The following is a 23,180-nucleotide window of genomic DNA, read 5'->3' as shown; positions in this document are numbered from 1 at the left end:
GACGTCGGCATACACTGGTCTCCTCCCCCCACCTTCCAGAGCCCCCTGTTCCTCATGGAAGAATCAGGAAAGAGGCAACATTTAACAAATGAAGACCGGAGGAGGTGACTCTTGGCACTCACCCCGATGGAGGAGGTCATTTTGTGCTTAGACACGTGCCACCCAAATAGCCATGATTCCACCTGCTAGAAAGAACGACCCCGGGGCCCTCTCCTCCGGGCACTGAGAAAGGCAGATGGGTGCTGGGTTTCCGTTTAGAGTAACGAAAAGAGTCTGTAACTACATAGTGGGGATAGTTGCGTAACGCTGTGAATGTACTTCAGGTCATGGGATTGTATGCTCTAAAATGGTTACGGTGGGGGTTCCCTCGTGGCGCAGCGGGCGAAGGATCTGTTGTTGTCCCTGCTGTGGCTTGGGTCACTGCTATGGTGCAGGTTTGATCCCTCACCTGGGAACTTCCGCATGCCACGGGCATAGCCAAAAAAAAAAAAAAATGGCTATGGGTTATGATGATAAAATGTATGTTATGTGTATTTTACCAAACACAAAACACATTGCATCCCTGAAAAAAAAAAAAAAAAAAAGAGGGCTTTATGAAGCTGCAATACTATTACTATTATAATTAAATTTTGGAGGATAATTATCAATGAATTAAAAGCACTGTTGGCAGGCTAAGACTGCCATATGCCCTTAGAACCCCGTACACACGCACGTCCCAGACTGTCAGTGTTTGCAGGGTCCAGAGAAGGGCGGGACCAGCATCAGATGTCTGAGAGTCTCCTAGTCTCTGAACAGGGGTCCTGAGCCAGGCTGACTTGGACCACTGGGCCCGGGTCTGCCCCTCTCCCCACCCTCCTCATTCCCACGATAACATACTCTCAAATCTGCTCCAAAGGAACTGTCCGTTCCAACCAGGGTCCCAATTAAAAACAAGCAGGCTTATCCTGGCCTGGGAACCTCCATATACCTCCGGTGCAGCCATTTAAAAAAAGAAAGAGAAGAAGAAGCAGGCTTAGAAAACCCAACCTCCCTCTCATGCCAAGAAAAAAATCTTTGTACTGGCCACTCCCTGGCCATTGTCTCTAGCTGCTGGCACCAGAAGTCAGGAGTCAGGCCACTTAGAGACTGGGCTGGAGACAAGTTCAGAGTCTGGACACTCACGTGGCTCCCCAGGCTCACCCCACATCTGGCACTGGAATGTCTAGGCCTTTCCTGGGTGTCTGACCAGGGCTGTGTTGGTACAGACACGGCTATTCTGCAGCCTTAGAGCCAGCTGGGAAATATCCCATCCCTCCAAATTTTCATTTTATCTCCCTCATAGACTCTGCCCAGCAGTTTCAGAGAAGTATCAGAGGCTAACTAGATAAATGGAAGGCAGTTTTGGAGGGTTTTTTGTGGGGTTTTTTTGTTTGTTTGTTTTTAAGGGTCACAGGCTAGGGGTCAAATCGAAGCTACAGCTGCTGGCCTACACCAAAGCCACACAACACCGGATCCGAGCCGTGTCTGCAACCCACACCGCAGCTCACAGGCAACACCAGATCCTTAACCCACTGAGCAAGGCCAGGGATCGAACTTGCATCCCCATGGATACTAGTTGGGTTTGTTACCGCTGAACCACCACGGGAACCCCAGGAAGGCCGTTTTTATTTTTTTTTATTTTTTTGTCTTTTTGCCATTTCTTGGGCCGCTCCTGCGGCATATGGAGGTTCCCAGGCTAGGGGTCGAATCGGAGCTGTAGCCAACGGCCTACGCCAGAGCCACAGCAATGCGGGATCCGAGTCGCGTCTGCGACCCACACCACAGCTTATGGCAACATCAGATCCTTAACCCACTGAGCAAGGCCAGGGATCGAACCCGCAACTTCATGGTTCCTAGTCGGATTCGTTAACCACTGCACCACGACAGGAACTCTGGGAATCATTTTTAAGCTATGGCACCAAAAGCATAAGCAAACATTTTTTTTTAAATTGGACTTCATCAAAACTTAGAACTTTTGGGGAGTTCCTGTCGTGGCTCAGTGGAAATGAATCTGACTAGCATCCATGAGGACACAGGTTCGATCCCTGGCCTTGCTCAGCGGGTTAAGGATCTGGCACTGCCGTGAGCTGTGCTGTAGGCTGCAGACACGGCTGAGATCTGGCACTGCTGTGGTGTAGGCCAGTGGCTACAGCTCTGATGCGACCTCTAGCCTGGGACCCTCCATATGCCGCGGGTGTGGCCCCAAATAAACCAAAAAACAAACAAACTTAGAACTTTTGTGCTTCAAAGTATACTCTCAAGAAACTAAAAAGCCAGTCCACGGAATGGGAGAAAATATTTGCAAATCCTATCTCTAATAAGGGTTTAATATTTGGAATATATATTTTTTTAAAACTTACAACTCAACCTAAAGATACAAATAACTCAATTTTACAATGAGGAAAGGGTTTGGATAACATTTCTCCAAAGAATACAAATAACCAATAAACACGTGAAAAGATGCTCAACATCCCTAGTCATTAGAGAAACTCAAAACCACAGTGAAACACCACCACGAACCTATGAGAATGGTTCAAATGGACAATTCTGACCATTCCAAGAACTTTCATTGGCAAGACTATGGAGCGACTGGAACTTTCACGCACAGACACACCTTGTTCTACGGCACTTCACTGCACTTGGCAGAGAGCAGTTTTCACAAGTTTCATGGCAACTCTGCATCAAGCAAGTCTGTTTGTGCCATTTTCCCAACAGCATTTGCTCACTCCATGTCTCTGTGTCACATTTTGGCAGTTCTTAAACTATTTCAAACTTTCCATTTTTTTTTTTCTTTTTATAGCTGCACCTGCGGCATATGGAAGTTCCCAGGCTAGGGGTCAACACAGAGCTGCAGCTGAGGCCAACGCCAACGCCACAGCCACAGCAACTCTGGATCCAAGCCGCATGTGCAACCTATACCGCAGCTTATGGCAACACCAGATCCTTAACCCAGGGAGCGAGGCCAGGGATTGAACCCGCAGCCTCTCGGAGACTATGTTGGGCTCTTGACCCACTGAGCCACAATGGGAACTCCCGTTGGTATTAAATTTATTACGTGGGTCGTGATCAGTGACTTTGATGTTACTACTATGACTTGCTGAAGCCTCAGATGATGGTTAGCATTTTTCAGCAAACCATTTTTTTTTGTCTTTTTGCCTTTTCTACGGCCACTCCCACGGCATATGGAGGTTCCCAGGCTAGAGGTCTAATTGGAGCTGTAGCCGCCGGCCTACGCCAGAGCCACGGCAACGCTGGGATCCGAGCCACATCTGCAACCTACACTACGGCTCACGGCAACGCCGGATCCTTAATCCACTGATGAGGCCAGGGATCGAGCCCGCAACCTCATGGTTCCTAGTCGGATTCGTTAACCACCGCGCCACCACAGGAAATCCAGCAAAGTATTTTTTAATTAAGGTATGCACATTTTTATTTTTATTTTCATTTTTTTTTAGGGCCGTACCTGCGGCATATGGAGGTTCCCAGGCTAGGGGTCGAATCGGAGCTGTAGCTGCCGGCCTACACCAGAGCCACAGCAACGCAGGATCGATCCAAGCCGCATCTGTGACCTACACCACAGCTCACAGCAATGCCAGATTGTCAACCTACTGAGCGAGGCCAGGGATCAAACCTGCATCCTCATGGATACTAGGCTGATTCGTTTCCACTGAGCCACGCACGATAGGAGCTCCACATTGTTTTTTAAGACATGCTGTTGCACACTTGGTAGACTACAGTATAGTGTAAACAGAACTTTCACATGCACTGGGAAACCAAAAAATTCATCTGACGCTTTATTGAAGTGATCTGGAACCAAGCCCACCATATCGCCAAGGTGGCCAGCACAGCTGAAGAGAAGACAAAGTGGTACAACCACTTTGGAAAAGAGTTTGGCAGTTTCCCAGTCTTGAACATACACCCACCATATGACTCATCCATTCCTCTTTCCCCGAGAGAAGCAAAGCATCCATCCATATGAGGGCTGACTCGTGAATTTCCATAGCGGCTTTATTTCTAATGGTCACACATTGGAAACAACCCCGAACATCCCACGGAGAGTTTAGCCGAGCTAATGCTGCCTCAGCACCCAAGGTGCTGGCTAGGGGCCCAGCAGGGACCTTCCTGCTGTTTCCAGGGACCTGTCTCTCCTTCCCTCGGGGCCCTAGTCTGAGGCCTTCCACCCTCGCAGGCCCCAGCAACAGGGACACTCCACTTACTCAACAAGTCAATAGGACAGAGTTCTTCTTCTTTTTTTTTTTTTTTTTGTAGCTGCCAGCCTACGCCAGAGCCACAGCAACGCGGGATCCGAACGGCGTCTGCAACCTACACCACAGCTCATGGCAACACTGGATCCTTAACCCACCGAGCAAGGCCAGGGATCAAACTCGCAACCCCATGGTTCCTAGTCGGATTCGTGAACCACTGCGCCACGATGGGAACTCCAGACACAGTTCTTCTTGAAGTGGAATTACTGCGGGGTGCAGGGAGCTCTACCCTACATTCCAGATTTCAGCCTCAGAGGGAGAAATATTTGGGCCAGAGAGACCTTCCCAAGCTCCCTGATTTTTCCCTGTGCAGGTGGGAGCTGTCTTTGGCTTATGATTTCAAGCCAACTCTGCCAACTCCTCTTGCAAGTAGTTACCTGAACCCAACCCACCCTTCACAGTCTTCACCAGCATCTTGCCCGCAACAGCTCGCAGGGAAGTAAAACCAGCTGTCTTGTCTTGGCTACTGCCGGCCGAGGGAAAAGAGCTGGTTTACAGGGGTGGTCAAAGATTTCCTACCTATTTTATCCCTCCCCGCAAGAAGACCCTCTGAACAAAAACCCCTATGCTTTGGCAATCTTTATATGATTTCACGCTCATCAAGTGACCATCATAGGGCTGGCATGATCACACACACTGTGTAATAACTTTTAACTTCCATAACAGCTTCTCAAGATAAGTATCATCTTCCTGATTTCGCTGATGAGGGAAGCTGCTCTAGTGAGTGGTGAGTTCAAGTCTGTTACCACCACGTGGAACGACAGGTCCACCAAAGGAAAGGACACAGAGGCCACGGCTTGAAAGGCAGGCCCCACCCTCTGTGCTAACCCAGAGAAGGCTCAGGGTACTGCCTTTCTCTGCAGTCCCACTGCACTTCCCTGGGAGTTCCCTGGCGGTCAAGTGGTTAGGATTCAGCACTTTCACTGCTGAATTTTCCTAGAGAGAGATCATGAGCAAAGATCTGGCAAGAGTGCCTTTCCCTGACTGTTCAGATGAGGATCTGTGGCTGCTGCCCTAAGAGCGTTTCTCTGAGGATGAGATAAGCAAGCTGACAGCTGGTCTCAGCATGGGACACACCTCTGCCCTTTCAGAGACCTCAGACCTGCACGTGGGCCCCTCTGCTCTTCATGCTCAGCTGACACAGTAAGGTACCCTGGTTAGAATGTGTGTGTGTGTGTGTGTGTGTGAGAGAGAGAGAGAGACTCGGAGGGACAATGAGCCTGGTTTAGCAACATCTGTTTTCACTCATTCCAGAAGATTTCTAGCTGCCCGCAAAATCAGGCATTTGCTTGCTCTCTGTGTGGATTCTGAAGCCCAGTGTGATTCGTACTGAGCTTGCTAATCCTACAGAGGGCATTTCCATGAGTTCTGGGTCCCTTGGAGTGGAGGCCAGAGCCAGCTGACCATGAACCCCACACCTGCCTGTTGTTGTTGTTGGGAGCAGAAAGAGGGGCGTCAACTGGGGGTGTCAGTTCAGCATTCTCTGGTTGCAAGGAAAGCAATTTGAGTTTGGTGAGGGATTTATTGGAAACAGAGCAAGTGAAGGAGAGATCAATGTCCAGATTAAAGAAGGTTAAGGACTTGGGGAAAGCCAGCTCCTCAGCAGCCAGAACTGGAGGAATGCGACTCGGGGATGCGGCTGTGAGTTTACTTGGCTCTAGCCTTCTTCTCTCCCGGGGTGACTTGGCACCCGGATTTCATTTCCAAGGAGACAGAGTTTAATGGCCCTACCTTGACTTTGCTTTGGTTGGGAGCAGGGCCCTGGAACTGCTGCCTCATCAGAACCACAGCAACAGTAATGGATCCAAGTCGCTCGCCGCCGTTGACCCTCTGGCTGCCCAGAGCTCTCACACCAGTAACAGGTTCCCCGTGGTCCCGGATCCAAAGGGCCCCTGCTTCCCAGGGGCTACCCTGGAAGAACCGCACACGCACTGCCCCTCTCCCAGCAGGTGACAGCCCGAAGGCCCACCCAGCTTACCGTGTTCTGAAGTGGTGTGGCGGTGTGCCAGGGTGGCTGGTCTCTGGGTTCGAGAGCTCGAGTGACGGTCGCTTTTCATCGAATACTGTCTCAAAATTCTATAAGCTATGTTCTAAGTAATAGATTGGACACTGCCTACAAAGAGAAGAATATTTTTTACATGTTTGTGTCTCGGTCCAAAAGCCAGGACAGCCTCTGCTGTACGTGGTGGGCAGGAGTCAGGGGCCAGCTAGATACGCTGGCTTTCTGGCTCCTTCTGGTGCAACTCTGGGCAAGTTACCTTGTCAGCCTTTTTCTTGTTTCTTTTTTCTGGCCTTGCCTGGGGCATGTACGTATAAGTTCCAGGCCAGGGATCGAACCCAAGCCACAGGAGCAACCCACGACAATACCAGAGACTTAACCCACTGGGCCACAAGAGAACTTCCTATAAGCCTATTTCTTTAACTGTCGAAGAGACAGAGTCTCAGGAGTTCCCTGGTGGTCTGGTGGTTAGGACTCAACGCTTTCACCACTGCAGCCAGGGTTCAACCCCTGGTTTAAGAACTGGGACCCCACCCACATGAAGCAGCTGTTTATCTTGGCCAAATAAATAAAAAATAAAATTAGGGAGTTCCCACTGTGGTGCAGTGGAAGTGAATCCAACTAGTATCCACGAGGACTCTGGTTCAATTCCTGGCCTCACTCAGTGGGTTTAAGAATCCAGCGTTGCTGTGAGCTGTGGTGTAGGTCGCAGTCGGGGATCAGATCCTCTGTTGCTGTGGCTGTCGTGTAAGCTAGCAGCTGCAGCCCCCATCGGACCCCTAGCCTGGGAACTTCCATATGCCACAGGTGCGGCCCTGAAGAGCAAAAAAATAATAATTTTTAAAAATTAAATATATAAATTTTAAAGAAGAGGAAAGACAGTCACACATCCACCTCTTTCCTCATTATAAGTAAAAACTGGTTTAGCACAGTGTTTGGGGCATAGTAATTGCTCAGTAAACGTTAGCTGCTAGAGTTGTTACCAGTATTTACTGATAACCTAGCAAGGCCGGCCCTGCTTTAACAGCCCAATTAGGTTCGCTTAGAATTTGCTAACTGTTCCTATGTAAACAAGTGATGTTGAATGTTTCTTCCCCACAGAAAGTTTACTTTGGCGCACAGCCACTGGCCTGGCCCTATGGGACGTGATCAGCAAAAAATCCTAAGAAACTGGTTCTTTTCTGTGCGGGAGGGAATCTGCTAAGGACGCAGCTTGGGATGATCGGCACGGGTCCTGAGGACCCAGGGAAGAAATTCCTCTCTGGCCCGAGTCCCAGGAATCGCTGTGCTTCTCCTGGGAAACTGGTTTGTTTCTTTTCAGCTTTTGGACTTGGCCTCCCGGAACCCATCTTGTTTCCGGGCTTGCTTTGGCCTAATCAGGAGTCCCAGCCAGGAATTCGGGCGCGGCATCGCCTCTTGGTCTCACCTTTTGCAAAATGCCCCAGACTTTTCCACAGGCCCTCCCCATCTTATTTCTGAGGCCCTGGACCCTCTGCCCTGCCCTGGCAGCGGCGCGGGGAGCCCGCCGCGGCGCTGGAGCGCCCCCTCTCGACGCGGAGGGCTCTGCCGCCTCCCGAGGCTCCGCGGTCGGGATTCCTGCTGCCTTCCACCCACGTGGTCCAGGACTCCCGCGGCCCAAGTGGGCCCGCTGCCCTGCTCCCCGTGCCAGGCACTCAGGGGCAGCCTCCTCACCCCTCGATGGGGAAGGGACCCCGGAGACTCCTTTCTCAGCCCCCAAGGGTGGGCTCTCGGCCCTGGGCGTTGGGGGAGGATGGGTGGAGAGAAGGCGTGGCTTCGTCTTCCAGTCCCCTCTCCGCACTTCGATCTGCAAACCCGGCAGCGTCCACGGCCATGAACCCCGTCCTGTTGAACTTGGACCCTCCCATACGGTTCGCCTGGTCCCCGCCCGCCACCCAAGGTGTGCCGTCCTGGGGGCTGCAAGGGCCTGGAGCAGGGTTCTCACCTCTGACCCCTCAGCCTGTTACCCCCACATACCCTGACCGGGGGGCGCTGGGCTCCACGTCCAAACCCACAGGCCAGTCAGGGGCGGCCACCGCCCAGCCCCCTCTCAGGCTGGGCCTTGCCAAGGATCAGCGTCAGCTGGACGCTTCGGGATGTTTTCAATCACTGATTCCAAAGAGGGGCTTAGCCTCAGGCAGCGGGGAAGCCAAGAGCCTGTTTGCAGAAGACTCCTTTTACAGGTCTAGGCTTCACAGGCCTCAGGGCAAGTCACTCCCTCTGGTGTCATTGGGGTGCCCTAGACCTAGACAGAGGGCATGACCAGGCAGGGGCTGAGGGTCAGGAGGTCAGAGGTCAGCCCAGGTCGTCACTTGGGCTTCCTGAGCCCCCTGTGGAAGGAAAGCCCTCTTTCCATTCCTCAGCAGCACTGGGGGTGCGGGTGGTGGGGAGACGCCCAGTGAGAGATTCTCCAGGTAAGGGGAGGGGTGGGCAGGTGGAGCCTGCGGTGTCCTCCAGAATCGGAGGCTGCTCTGTATGCAGATTTCCTCCCAGCAGCCCTCCTCCTTCTAGCAGCGGGAAGAGACTTTTGTCTTTATTGTGGCAAAGTACACAGAACATAAGAGCTGTCATTCGCCAGCGTACAGTTCATTAAATGCCTTCACACTGGTGTGCAGCCATCGCCACTGTCATCCCCAGAACTTTTCCCTCTTCCCACACGGAAACTCTTGCATTCCATTTTGAAATTCTCTCATTCAGTGGGTTTCTATGGAAAATCCATGTGGTTTCTTGAGGGGAAGGCAGATAGGTGGGGCTCAGGAGGTGAAGATGGGAGGCCTTCCCAGGGAACATGGGGGGTCCCTAGGGGCGCAGGGGACCCTGAGCTCACGGAGTGGGGGGGAGACGACATGTGTGGGGATTTCAAAGGGAATGTTTGTCCTGTGGTCAGCAGGCCTGATAAACAGCGCCTGTGGGCTCCTGGTCCCCAGAGGGTGTTGGGAGCGGGGGTGGGCAGGCCAGGACGCGAGGATGGCTCGGGCAGAGTCCCAGCTTTCCAGACCGCAGAGTGCAGACAAGTATGCGAAGCACGTGTGACTCTCCTCAGAAGGCTCGGCCCTCGGTCCACCGACCCCCTGGACTGACTTCAGACAAATTGCAAGCCTGCCCACAAGCGCTTTGCTGGGAATCTTGTTTTTCTTCTTTCAGACAAAAAGCAGATTTGCTGACAGATTAGGGAGCAGAGGGCTGGGGTGAGGGGGAGGTCGCCCAGGAGCACAAGCCTGTCCTGAAGCACTAAATCACCAGTTAATGAGGTGCCGCTCTTCCTGCTGGGGAGCAGGGCCGTTGGGGAGAAGCCTCTGGAACGCGGGGAAGGGCTGAGAGGCCTGGCTCTTCCCCGGCTACTGGGGGCTGGACCGAGCTCCTCTGCAGCCGGAGGACTTTTTCCAGGGTGATTCTTGCTCAGTTCCCTAGGAGGGGATTATCTCCCGTGTGCAGCAGGGGAAACTGAGGCACGGGACAGTGATTTTTCCAAGGACACATCCTGGTGAGTAACAGAGGACGGGGTGGAGACCCCTAACCCAGCTCCCCCGTGATCTGTGGGACATCGTGTGTATCACTTACGATGGATATTAACCAATATTCTTACCTTCTCAGGCTGACTTGTTTGGTCCTTACAGCTGTACACAGCTGGAACAATAGGCCTGGCGAGGCTCTTCGGTTCACGTCCCAGGTGAAGTGTGTCCCTCTGAAATTCAGGGGTTCAAGTCAGAACCTCAGCACGTGACCGGATTTGGAGACGTAGGTGAGGTTTACAGAGGTGGTGAAGTGAAACGAAGCCATTAGAGTGGCCGTAATCCCATATGACACGGGCACACACGGGGAAAAGGCCACCTGAGGACAGAGAGGAGGGACCGCCCCCTGCCAGCCAGGGAGAGAGGCCTCAGGGGACACCAAACCTGCCAGAAGGTTGATCTTGGACATCCAGCCTCCAGAGCCGAGAGAGGAAAAACTTCCATTCTCTCAGCCCCGTGCAGACTGACCGACTTTGCTCCCAGTTCACGCCTGGCCCTGCTTGCACGTGGAGCTTGGTGACCAGGGTACGGACGCCCTGCTTCCCTTCCTCATGGGTCACGGGGAGGGAGTGGCGTTGAATGAGGTGGGGCAGGGGACTGTGCCTTGGTGTGCTGGCCACTGGAGCGGTGACTAGTACTTTAATTATGGGAAAATACAACCATATATGCCCATGTGCATGCCCTATGGGAGCGAGGTTGCGAGCAGAGACCCAGTCTGAATCCTGACTGCTGTGTGAGCTTGGGCACGTGGCTTCACCTGTCTGCGGCTGGCCCTCCTTTGTGATAATAAGCATGTCACCATCATGGTCTTATTTACATAATAAGTCAAATTACACAGATCCCACTAGTACAGAGCCTGGTGTGAAACCGGGGCATGAAAGACAAGTTCAGCGGCGTTGCTGGCATCCTCGACAACACAGGCAGGACTGGGAGGTCCAGGAGGCCCGGAGCCTCCTCTCCCAGGCCTGGCGTGGAGGCTTGAGGGTCCGACAGTTGTGGGAAAGCCCAGCTGAGCAGGGACGGGGTCTCAGTTGCAGGCAGGGCCTCCCCACCTGGAGACAGGCGTGGCTGAGCTCACGCAGAAAGCGTCACCTCCCTGACAAACTGGCAGCGGAAAGGAAGACGACAGCGCACCTGTTTCCAGCAAACCCTCTTCCTGACTCACGCGGGCGAGGGACATCCAAATGCCCACGCGTTCCGGGCTCGGAGATTTCCACTGCTTTGCTGTTGGTTTTGTGGGAGTTTCTTCAAGTGCTGTGTTCGGATGGAGAGAGTTGCTGCCCTGGGGACCGTCAGTTTCCTGGCCAGGGGCCGGGGGGCTGCCAGGACTCCATCCCCTGGGGGCACTCCCTGGGGACCCCCATCTACAGACAGAAGGAGGGCAGCCCGTCCCACTTCCCGGGGGGTGGGGGGGGGGCTGAGACTCACCCAGGGATGTAACTTCTCCGCCAGGAGGGGTCCCGCAACAGACAGACCCAGCCCTTGGTGGGCGTTGTCCTGAGTGACAGACCTGCTCCCGTTTCTGTCTCAGCAAGGGACAAGGGGGCCCAGCCAGGTGGGAGGTCCGTGGGACCTGGGCCAGCCATCCCATCCTCTGGCACACAGAGCCCTGCAGCAGAATCCGGCTCCGGAGCCGGCTTTCCCTCCCTCATCTCTGGGTTCCTTTGCTCCCACTACCTGGCCTGTGCACATACCTCCATTCCAGTAGAAGCTGTGGTTCCAGGTTCAAGCCCTTTCCTGTGGGGTCCTGAGGAGCGTGGCCAGCCTGGAAGGGGAGCCCTTCCCAGGGGGACCCCCTTCACTTAGAAAAGCAGGGGCAGGATGTGTAGGGAGGGGGGAGAGGGGAGAGAGTTGGCCGGTCAGGGGGCCCGCAGCGGGGTGGCAGATGCAGGGGTCTGGAAAGCTGGACCACAGGCTTGCGCCAATGGTCAGAAATCTTGGGGGATCTGAGCCATTCGTGCTGCCTCAGCCCCCTTCCCCCTTCCAGCCAGGGGCCTTGGGGAGAGAGGACGCTGCCATCTCTGGGTTTGCCACCTCCACCTCCCCCTGTCCAGGTGTCCAGTGGTCTGCCCAGAAGCCTGGCCGCAGAACAGGACCTAAGCTGATGTGTCCTCTCAAAGGATCACATCCACCCATATCTGGTCAGCCAAGGTCACTCCTGGTGGCTCTGTGGTCCAGGAAGCTGGCGGGGGGCTGTGGGTAGGGGGCTAGAGGTACCTGGGCCACTCCCAGGGCCCAAGGGTCCTCTCTCACTGGGGAGAAGAGGCTGGACACTGAGGTGTGGGTGGAGGTGGGGGCAGCCTCTTATTCCCAGAAATCCCACTACCTCCCAGGCCAGGTGCCTCCCTCCCTCTCCCCTGAGCGGTGCCCCCCCCACCCCCGCATGGTCCCTTTAGCCCTGAGACTCCTCCTATCACCTTCTCCTCCGTCCCCAGGATTGAGGATGTCGTTGCAATGACTCCTCCCTCCATTTTTCTCTCCTTACAGCACGGAAGGGGTGCTATGTCCCTGATATGTCCCTGGGCCAGCCCATCCTTTCAGAGGGGCCTCCCCTATAAACCCCCGAGGCCAAGATGCCCCAGAGATGCAGACCCTGGGCCTGGCTTCTGGCTGCGGAGTGGACCACACCCCATGGCCTGGCAGCCTCTGTCTCTGATCCGGGAAGGGCACAGCCCAGAGGGAGCATCTGCTTCAGACCCCTTGGGTCCCCGGCCCCACCCCCATCCGCTCCACAGTCCTTGCCCCCCACAGCCATCCCGTCCCTCCTCCCCTAACTGGGGCCGGGGGCCTGGGTGGAGCTGCTCTGGGACCCGGCCGGTGGTGACTCATGTAGGACATTGAAATGAAAGGGTTGGACTCCATGACCTGTAGGTCCCTTCCAGCCCTCATGTTCCCCCGACGGGTGCGTCCCAGTGTCCCCCTCCAGCCTTCCCCGATCTGTCCCCCCCCCCCGGGGGACTGCTGCCAGCTCCCTGCCCAGGGACTGGGGGCCCCCAGCAGCTGTCCCTTGGTCACAAAGGACAAGGAAATCAGGCCAGCCCAGCTCTCCGCTTTATGACTTTTATTCCCCAGAGTCCGAGTCCCGGGCGGGGCCGGAGGGGACTGCTTCTCTCCGGGCCGCTCCTGGTCGTGGCCAGACCCCACGGGTGGCTAGAAGAAGTTGGCCACCCTACGGAAGGACTGGATGCGCGCGCTGTGGGCCTCCCAGTCGGAGAAGCTGCGGAAGTCCCCCCGCTCCACCAGGTACATGCGGCCGCGGTAGTTGGGCTCCTCATACAGGACCCACCTAGGCCAGGAGCGGGGCAGTCAGGGGCCGCATCCTGGGTGCTGCGGCCTCAGCACCCCCCTCGCCCCTCCCGGCCCCAGCCCTGTTCTTGGCTTCTCTGGGGGTCAGGGCTGGGTGAACCATGCACCCAGGGGTGCTCAGCAAAAGGGGACATTTTAAACTGATGAGGCTAGAACGTCCATCATGAGGGCCAGGAGCGATGCCAGGATTCGTGTGCACCCTCCTTCCCCGACCCCCACCCTGCCCCAGGACGCGCACACACACACGCGCGCGCACGCACACACACACACACACACTCCTTCCTGCTCCTGGAAAGGACTGTTTGCACAGATAGCACCCAGCACGTGGCAGGGTGCCTGGCACAGAATGAGGACCAATTGCTGTTCATTTGTTCATTCGGCACATGGGCTCCTGTGTCCACGTGTGTGCCCAGTCCTGCTTCAGGCCCGGAGAGTCCCAGCCAATCAGGCTCTCGGGTGTTTGCCGTGGGGGGAGGGGCCATGGGGGGAGGGAGAGCAGACAGACCGGCTGACAAGGCCACGGACTTGGCCGTGAGCAGCTGGGGGGCCGGAGGGAGGCTGTGCGGCTGCAGGGGAAGGGCCAGGGCCCAGGTGGTCGGGAAGGTCTCTCTCAGAAGGGGAGCGCGAGGGGGCATGGGAGGGTCCTCTCGGCTCCGGGAAGGGAGCCTGGTCCAAGGAGAGGCCTCTGGACATGTGGCGAGCATGTCCCAGCCCTGTCCCTCCTTTGTCCCTGAGGCAAGCCTGCAGCTGGGAGGTCCCCAGGGACTCCTCGTGGAGACCGGGTCAGAGCCTGGGCGGAGGGGCTGGAGGCGGGGGGCGGGCAGCGTGCAGGCTGGCGCCCCTAGAGGGGCCTCCACGCCCCCGTGGTCCCCACCCAGTGTTTGTCCAGCACGGCCCTCTCCACCCCATGCTGGCCTCTTTCCCTTTGTCCCCTGATAGAAAACAGCTTTTCTCCATCAGTGGCAGAGGGGCTGGTGGCCTCAGGAGGCAGAGCGGGGCTCAGTCTCCAGGCCTCCGACAAAGGGGCTACACACTCAGGGGCTGGTTGCCAGGTCCCTTCTGGCCCAGGCCATGGGGTGCTCTGACCTCGTCTGTGCCGTGGCCCTCAGCGTTCCTGCCCGCCCACCCCAGAGGGCTCGGGTGTTGACGGAGCTTTTCCCCAGGAGACACGTTCCCGGGATCTGTGAGCTCATTCAGCACGAGGCCTGGAAGGGAGAGACTGCCCAGGCCACACAGCTGCCCACCTGCGGCTGCCAGCCCTCTCCTCCCCCACCCCATCCCGCATCTGTGCCTGGCCCAGCCTGCTGGGGGTCCGGGTGCAGGACCGAGGAGAGAGGCACAGGGTGTGAGTGAGTGGGGAGCACCTGCCAGGAGCATCACGGGCCTGATTCAGCCTGGCCTCCCTGCCCCCTGCTCCACTGGGGCCCCTCCACCCCAGGTCTCCCTCTGCCCATGACCCCCCATGCTACCCACCACCTCCCCACATGTCACGGCTGTGACCCGAGGCACTGCCAAGGGGAGCCAGCCAATCACTCTACCTTGCGGAGCTGCAAAATGCCCCCAGCAGTGTCCTGGGCTATCCCTAGAGCATGCAGGGGGGCCCCCAAAAGGAAGAAGAGGAAGGAACTAGCCAGGCCTTGGCAGGAGCCCCTCACCCTCCCTGCCTCCTGCTGTGACTTCTGGGAAGAAGGCAGAAGGGAGCGAGGTGCGAGGTAGCACGCTGGCCACATCCGCTCCAGGACCGTGCCCCCAGCATGGGGGCAGCGAGATGCGGGCACTGTCCCCCCAGGTGCCCTTCAGGACCTGGGTCTGTGGGGACAGGCCATTCCGGAGCTGACTTGGGACCCACAGGAAAATGACTCCTGGCACGTGGGAGGTGGTGGGGAGACCCGCCTTGCATACCCGCCCTTAGGTGCCTCGAAAGGCCTCAAAGGGGTCATGTCCGGGGGATTCAGGGTGGCAGCACAGGACAGCCTTTTCTTGCCAAGAGCTTATATATATATATATATATTTTTTTTTTTACAAGTTAAAGCCTCAGGAGGCAAAGGCTGAGGCTTCATGTGGAATGGAGCAGAGCCCGCATCCACGTGGGGGGCCCCACAGGCAGCCTCCTGTGAAGGCCCCACCATCTGAGCCTGGTTTCCTCTTAGCTTAAGTGGCGGCTGAAGTTTTTATAGTCAAATCTTAGCTGCTACCTTCCTGCCCTCTTTGTAAACAAGCCCCTGGAGCACCCCACCCCCCACCTCCAGAGTAGGGGGAGGGGGAGGGGGGTCTGGGCCTGGGAGGACACCTTTTTTTTTTTTGGCTGCACCCAGGGCATATGGAAGTTCCCAGGTCGGCGGTCGAATCTGAGCTGCAGCTGTGACCTAGGCCTCTGCTGCCGCAACATTGGATCCTTAACACACGGCACCTGGCTGGGGATTGAACCCAAGCCCACACAGAGAAAATGTCAGGTGTGCCACAGCAAGAACTCCTCAGGGCCCCTTCTATGCAAAGGCATGACTCAGGCCTCACGAGACACAATTTTCCATTTTCCAGGGCAAATGGTCCTTTTAGAATTCTACAGCCCCACTTCCAGGCGAATCCATCAGTTTAGGACAAACCTGGAATTTCCGAAAGGCCTATGGGTCAGGGGGCCCAGGGCCCAGCAGCCAACACTGGGTCACATAGGGGGAGGTGGGGGAGCCCCCCCACTGCTGGGGTCTGACCCACCCTGGTGGGTGGAGACCGGTGGTCGGTGGCCACGAGGGCTCTACTCACGCTCCGTCCCCGTACACCTTGATGGCGTTGACACAGTTCTTGGCCCAGCCCCGACTCTGAAGGAACGGACAGTCGTCCTTGAACTCCAGACACTGGCCCGTGAAGTTGCAGCCCTCGAAGATTTCTAGGCGGAAGTGCTCCCCGTGCTGCGGCCCCGCGGATGGGGGAAGGGAAGAAGGCCGACAGTGATGTTCCCACCCCGCCCCGCCCATGTGGGCGGAGCTTAGACTCACCCAGGGCCCAGGGCACCCAAGAGTTCCTGGGCCAGGGGGCCAGCGTGTGACCTCAGCCCGGAACCTCTGCTAGTTCCTGCACCTGAGACTGCGTTGGATGAGAGGGGTCTATTGCTTTAAAAGATGCAGGGAGTTCCTGTTGTGGCTCAGCGGAAACAAATCCACCTAGTATCCCTGAGGACACAGGTTCGATTCCTGGCCTCACTCAGTGGTTTAAGGTTTAAGCGTTGCCATGAGCTGTGATGTAGGTCACAGAGCGGCTCGGATCCCGCCTTGCTGTGGCTGTGGTGTAGGCTGGCAGCTGTAGCTCTGATTGGACCCCTAGCCTGGGAACCTCCAAATGCTGCAGGTGCGGCCCTAAAAAGCAATTAAAAAAAAAAAAAAAAAGATTTAGAGCCCATGAACCAGTCCAATCTCTTCTTTCCTCAACTAAAAAACCCAAGGTCGGAGTTCCCGTCATGGCTCAGTGATTAACAAACCCGACTAGTATCCATGAGGACGGGGGTTTGATCCCTGGCCTCACTCAGTGGGTTAAAGATCCGGTGTTGCTGTGAACTGCGGTGTAGGTCAAAGATGTGGCTCAGATCCCACATTGCTGTGGCTCTGGTGCAGGCCGGCAGCTACAACTCCGATTGTCCCCTAGCCTGGGAACCTACATATGCCTCAGCTGTGGCCCTAAAATGACCAAAGAGAAACAAATAAACAAACAAACAGAAAAACCCAAGGTCCAGAGAGGGCCAGGCTGCCTGGGACAGCAGCTGTTCTCTGACCAGCGTGGCCCTGGGCACTGGGCTTCCTCCTGGTGCACAGGTGGGGGGCTCAGGCCCCAGACACACCAACGCATTCCTTTGCCCGTCACCCACCTGGGCCGCAGGCCATGGGCAGCCTGCAAATAAGATTTTACAAACTGTAAAAGAACCTTTTTTATTTTAGGGCTGCAACTGCAGCATATGGAGGTTCTTAGGTTAGGGGCCCAATCAGAGCTGTAGCTGCTGGCCTGTGCCACAGTCACAGCAACGCGGGATCCAAGCCACATCTGCGACCTACACCACAGCTCACAGCAACACCAGATGCCCGACCCACTAAGCGAGGCCAGGGCTTAAACCCTCATCCTCGATACTAGTCGGATTCGTTACCGCTGAGCCACGATGGGAACTCCAAGAGAAACTTTTATTAAAACACGAGGCCAACAATCTAAAGCAAAGAATGGAGTTCTCATTTGCTGAAATCCCCACTGTTACGCTGGGACAAGAACCTGAATCTCCCTAGAAGATTCTCCTTTATTTCCAAAAGACTGAGGCGGGCCAGCTCCTGATTGGCTCTGGCGCCGGCTGGGGCTGGGTCTGTGCCACAACGGGCCCCCAGGACAGCTCTTTGGAGAATAGCATTCAAAGATATCTAAGATCGTTTTCATATAAATAGCATTATGCAAGATCCAGGGCCAGCCAGTATTAATTCCTTTTCCCAAATGTCCATGACCTGGTGGAAATACTAAAAAAACATTCTTACGGCTTGAGAGGCCAAAGCCCAGCTGGTTTTGCAACCCATGTCGAAAAGAGAGGGGGCGCCACACAGCAGGCCCCTCCTTGGGCTGAATCTCTGATGAGCTGCTCACCGCTGGTCTCAGGAACCAGCCATTTCCTGTCATACCTTCCGGGGCTCACAGCAGGTCAGTTCGGACTTTAACTTGGGAGACACTTAAGGAATAGGGTTGCCAGGTCCTCAAATCTCACCCGAGGGGCAACTGGACACACAGGGGGAGTGACACCCCTCATTTGCTCTTCTCCACACAGTGGGCGCACTATGAGATAGCAGCCACCTGCTGGCTTCTCTCCCCAATCTCCCCATCTCTGCCCATGACACCTAAGCTTCCTCCATCAGCCACTCCACTGGAGGCTCCCAAAAAGCACTACAGGATGGCCTGCCAGGCTGGATGCAGCAGGCCCACATCTGCCCTGCTAATGCCAAATGCTCCCCCATCTGGTGGCAAATCCAAACCTCTCACGTTTCCAACAGTGTTTTCAGTGGAAACGCTAGCAAGATTTTGGCATCAAAAATGAAAAGTGGCTTTCTGACACATGGCTGAAAGTGCAGGCTCCCCAACTGGGTCCCCAGGCCATCTCCTCCACACACAGGACAGGCTGGGTCTGTGTGGGGACAGCGCTCAGGGTTTTCTTCTTTTTAGGGCCACAATTGTGGCATATGGAAGTTCCCAGGATAGGGGTCAAATCAGAGCTGTAGCTGCCAGCCACAGCCACAGCCACAGCCACAAGGGATCCGAGCTGTATCTGTGACCTATGCCGCACCTTGTGGCAACGCCAGATCCTTAACCTACTGAGTGAGGCCAGGGATTGAACTCTCATCCTCATGGAGACTAGTCAGGTCCTTAACCTGCTGAGCCACAGCGGGAACTCCCCATCTGTCAGTCTTAATGATCGGTTCTTAAAGCCGGGAGGGCCATGCTCCCTGATTCCTGGTCCCAAGTCTGACCAGGCCCAACCAGGCCTAACCAGGCCCTGGGTCACTCTAGCCGGAAGCCTCCCCTCCTCCCAGCCAGGTGGAGCGGCACAGGCCCCCTCACCATTCCCACAGGCCGACAGGAGCCCATGTGGTCGTTGTGGCCGTTCCAGCGGTAGAAGTCCGGGTAGTCACCGTGCTCCAGGACGAACTGCTGGCCCCGGAAGTCGGGGTGGTCGAAGCAGACCCAGGCCCCACTCTCCACGCGGACGGAGTTCACGCGGTTCATAAAGCCCCGGTCCTGGAAGTTGTCACAGTCCCCGAAGACCTCCAGCTTCCTCCCCGTGAAGTGCTTGCCCTCGTAGAGAGTGATCTAGAAAGACCAGGTGAACGGGTGTGGCATCACGGGCTCCTCTCCTCTCAGTTTTGGAAATGGACACGTGGGCCCAGCGCCCTTAATGGAACGCTGACTCCCAGCCCTGAAGCTCAGACCTGCTGCATACAGTAGGTGCTCAACACTGGCTGTTGACGCGGTGAAAGACAGCTTGGATGGCGGGTTGAGGTCAGACCCAGAGCCGGCCCCCCTCATGCTGGGAGCCCATGCGGGCAGACAGACGTCAGAAGGTACGAGGGGGCAGGAATTTCCCCCTTTGTCCAGGGGCCCATTTGAAAACAGGCTCTTTGCAAGTTCCCACTGCATTTTTTAAACTCAGTTTTTGCTTATCTTTAAAACATAACATCCAAGGAAATGTTTTCAAAAGAAAACACTTCACCCACACCCACCATTATAACCAAATAGTCTAGTTTTCAGAAGGCCAGTTTCCCGGGACACAGCCCCTTAACCCAAGAGACTGAATCCACGGAGCCAAGTCAGAGTCAGGCGTGGGATTAACAACTCAAAAGAGGGCTCTTTCAGTGTAACCCCATCCCTTTGTACCCGGCCACTCCTTTGAGTGACAGGCATGTGTCAGATCTGGAGCTTTTCTAACCCAGTGGTCAGTTAGGACTGACGAGTACTCTCTGTCCCCAAACTAAACAACGTGAACCAGATGGGAACTAGACTTAGCACGGTGATGGTTTGCTAAAGCAAGCAAATATCAGATCACTCTGTCAAACACCTGAAACTAATACAATCTCGTTAGTCAATGATACTTCAATAAAAACAACCCCACCCCCAAGAAAACAGCAACAAAAAGAACCATATTGACCCCCAAAGGCACTCCTTTCTGCAGAGGAATCTGAAATCTCAACCATCAAGAACTCTTTGGGTTTCAAGATGTGTGCTCCTAGAAGGGCCTTGGCAAAGTCCCGTCGCCTGGGGCCCAGGACCGTTGTTGTCCCGTGTACTGTCACTGACGTGGAATGGCACTTCGGGCCCCTTGGAGTTAGGTGAGGCCGGATGGTCTGGCCAAAGGGATGTGCCCAGCTGCGGAAGCTCCAAAAATCAGCCACCATTTCTCATCTCTCCCTTTCCCTCTGCCCATACCAAAAGGTCCCTCTGCAGCCCAGAGAAGGGCGGGCAGGCAACGGTGGAGGTGGGCTCTTGGGGTTGTTTGTTACTGAGGCAGAACCTAGCCCAGGCAGACCGATACTCTAATGCTCTCATCATCCACTAACCTTGAATGTAGCCCCTGGAAACGACAGGCTTTCTCAGATTAGCTAGGAGAGGGAGCTGGGAAGCAGGGAGAGGTCCAAATGGGCCAGGCTTCCTGCACAAGGCAAGCCTGATGGAGGGCACCCCACCACCACCACCCCAGGTATTCAAGGACAACGGGTCTCCCATAGGATTCCAAGTCCCTCAAATCTGAACATTTTGCAGAGAAGCAGCCCCAGTGACCCCAAGGAGATTCTGAGGAAGGAGCAGCTGCATTAGAACTTCTCAGGCAAAGAAGTGGAGGGGGTGGGGGTTGGCAGCGGCTGCAGGGCACGTCAAGTGTCCTCACTCCAACCCAGGTACCCCTCAGATCTGCCCACCCTCCCTGCTCCTAACTCGAGGAAGGACGCCCAGAGCCAGGGCCCCCACACGGCAGAGGCCCTCAACCAGGGCCAGGATGCCCCGCTTCGTTTGGAAATGCAGCCAGCTCTGCAGATGCAAAGGGCATCCAGCAACAGGTGGCCACCCCCGCCCCCGCCCTCCATCCGGGGCCCGAGAGCAATGGGAGGGGCTCTCTCGGCCTCGCACCGCCCTCTCCCCCCCGCCCGCCTCCCGCGGTTACCTGGGCTGCTGGCGGGACCCAGAGGGGAGAGGGCGGCACTCACCTTCCCCGAGCGCTGCGCCATGGTGCGCCGACCTCCGGCCCGCGGGCCCGATATAGCGGGCGGCGCCCTGCTGGCTCAGCGCCGCCGGGACAAAAGATTTGCTGGGCCGGCGCGTTCGTGCCGTCGGCGCGCTAAGCCCGGAGGGGCCGCCCCGCCGGTGGGACCCAGCCCGCCCCTGCCCGGGGGTCTCTCCCGGGCTTACGGGAGTCACCGCGCCCGCGAGCCCAGCCAACCCCCAGGGCTCCTCTCTCCCTGGCCCCAGACCCTGTGCTGTCCCCGCAGAGTCAGGACGAGGCGGGGGGGCCCAGCTCCCCAGCCTGTGCTCTGGGGCTGGGGGTCTCCAGGCTCCCCCGCCCCGCCGCCGCTCTTCCGCGCGCGGAGCTTTCCCCGACCTCCTGCAACTCCCTTTTCTCGCTGGGACCCAGGCTCACAGTGCTTCTGAATTCTCTCTCTGCGAAGGATGGAGCCCCGCTCCGGAGGGCAAAGAAGACACCCCGGGACGACTCCCTGCCCCCCCACCTCGCCTTCTTGCTCGGGTCCAAGGTCATGCCTGCCTGCTTGCTGCTTTTGTCGAAGTTGGGGACCCCCATCCACAGGGAGGCCAAACGAAGTCAAAGGTTGGAGTTTGGAGAGAATACGTTTATTGCAAGGGCCTTGTAAGGAGGGGGAGTGGCGCCTGCTCCAAAGGCCTCAGCTTCCAGATGGGTTTCAGGGAAGAGGTTTTAGAGGCAAGGTGAGGAGAGGAGCTGCAGGTGCAAGATCAGCTCACGCACACGTCTCTGAGTGGCTGAGGGCGAAGGATCTGGGTTGTGTCGCAGGGCTCATCGTCATCAAGCAGGTAATTCCTCCCATTCGATGGGGGTTTTAGCATCTGTGAAAAACTCAGAAAGTGCACCTCGGCTACTGTTATCTAGGGACTGCAGGGAGGAACTCGAGATTCTGTGGCTGCCATATGGCAGTTGTACTGTTCAAATTCTTACCAGTTCTCTTGGCACAACTGCTATTTTTGTCACTACATGTTCACATCCTTCTAATCATTAATTCTTTTTTTGTTTTGGCCATACCTATAGCACGCAGAAGTTCCTGGACCAGGGATTGAACCCGTGCTACAGTAGAGCCACAGCAGTGACAATGCCAGATCCCCAACCCACTGAGCCACCAGGGAACTCCACCCATCATTAATTCTTGAGCCAGGCTTTTGTGACTCAAGGGAGGCCCGGGAGACTGCAGTTTTTCTACAAACAAGAGGCAGGGGACGTGGGCCAGGGTTGGGAGGGCAGGGGCGCGGGTCCGTCCTGGGAAGACCCCATTGGATTCTGCTCGGTTACACTCTGGCCTGAGCTCCCAGCCCCACCTTCACTTTTCGGCTCCAGCAGCACCCACCTCCAGGCCCACCTCTCTCTGCCAGGTCCCCGTCCCCATGCTGCAGATCCCACGCCTGCTGCCTCGTTCCCTGGAATGCTGTCCCCTGTCCCTCTCCCCTCCCTACCCCGTCAATGCTCACTTTTGAACCTTCGAGGTGTCACCTGCCCAGATCCAAACCCCACTGGCTGGTGGGCCACAGTGCCCTGCACCCAGACCACCCTGGATGCAAGGGTGGGTTTAGAGAAACACGCAGCCCCGCCCCAGCATGGGACTTTCTTAGGGCACAGATGTTCTTGGCACATAACAGAGGCTCAGAGATTGTTTGTAAAGGGAACAGAGTCAACATTCAGGCTACAAGATGTGTGGCCCCCAAATTGCTGGGGAGAGGAGATGCGTATACAGAACACAATGCCGGGTGGGAAGCTGGGGAGAGGCCAACTCTGAGATCAAAGGAACGAGACCTCATCTGAGCCGGTGGTCCCAGGGGGCTTCTCAGAGGACAGGGCCAGAGAGGAGGGGCTCGGGGAGCAGGCTGAGCTGCTCTCCAAGAAGTGGACTTGTAGCACTTCTCAGAGATGAGACATTTTCAGGTCCAGGAAAAGGAGGTCGTGGGTTTTGGGGGCAAAACCTCCTCCTGATCGGAGAGCTGTTAGACGACAGTGCATACACGACAACCTGTCTGTCACCCTTGCGCCCAAAGACAGGCCTCCCAGGGGGCCTGGCCCGGCTGTTGCCCCCACAGGCATCCACACTGGCCAAACCACACGTTACGTTTGCTGCTGGACATGGGCCCTTTTGGGGAAATAGAATTAAAAGCAAAACCTCTCAACCTAGAAAGAGTGTCCATATAGGTTGAAGAAAAGAACAGTTGTATTATCTGGTTTTTTGTTTGTTTTCTTTTTTAGGGCCACACCTGCAGCATATGGAGGGTCCCAGGCTAGGGATGAAATCGTAGCTGCAGCCACAGCCACGGCAACAGCAGATCCGA

The 23,180-nt window shown here is 56.1% G+C and overlaps 2 protein-coding genes across 2 annotated transcripts in view; both read right to left on the bottom strand.

Annotated features, from left to right (window-relative positions):
• Positions 1 to 6,355, bottom strand: part of WDR86 (WD repeat domain 86) — a 31,516-nt gene extending 25,161 nt beyond the window's left edge. Inside the window, exon 1 of the mRNA XM_047763780.1 lies at positions 6,262 to 6,355. Coding sequence (XP_047619736.1) covers positions 6,262 to 6,340 — 79 coding nt within the window. The 5' untranslated portion in view covers positions 6,341 to 6,355. The remainder of the gene's footprint in view (positions 1 to 6,261) is intronic.
• A 6,449-nt stretch (positions 6,356 to 12,804) lies between these two features.
• Positions 12,805 to 20,878, bottom strand: CRYGN (crystallin gamma N). Its single transcript, XM_047763401.1, has 4 exons — positions 20,828 to 20,878; positions 18,693 to 18,941; positions 15,879 to 16,024; positions 12,805 to 13,098 (listed from the first exon to the last, which is right to left on the bottom strand). Exons 1-4 carry the CDS (start codon positions 20,846 to 20,848, stop codon positions 12,963 to 12,965), a joined length of 552 nt encoding a protein of 183 aa, XP_047619357.1. The 5' UTR covers positions 20,849 to 20,878; the 3' UTR covers positions 12,805 to 12,962.
• Between the last annotated feature and the right edge of the window lie 2,302 nt (positions 20,879 to 23,180).

Source organism: Phacochoerus africanus, chromosome 16 (genome assembly GCF_016906955.1).
Source record: "Phacochoerus africanus isolate WHEZ1 chromosome 16, ROS_Pafr_v1, whole genome shotgun sequence".
In the NCBI taxonomy this organism is placed as follows: Eukaryota; Metazoa; Chordata; class Mammalia; order Artiodactyla; family Suidae; genus Phacochoerus; species Phacochoerus africanus.
The sequence above is the reverse complement of the archived record's forward strand: the minus strand, read 5'-3'. Positions and strand labels throughout refer to the sequence as shown.

Excerpts from the sequence above, each read along its gene's own strand:
- CRYGN (XM_047763401.1), bottom strand. The coding sequence starts at position 20,848 with ATGGCGCAGCGCTCGGGGAAG. Across the intron at positions 18,942-20,827 it reads TGGCGCAGCGCTCGGGGAAG|ATCACTCTCTACGAGGGCAA; the intron begins GTGAGTGCCGCC and ends TGGTCTTTCTAG. Across the intron at positions 13,099-15,878 it reads AAGGTGTACGGGGACGGAGC|GTGGGTCCTGTATGAGGAGC; the intron begins GTGAGTAGAGCC and ends CTCCTGGCCTAG.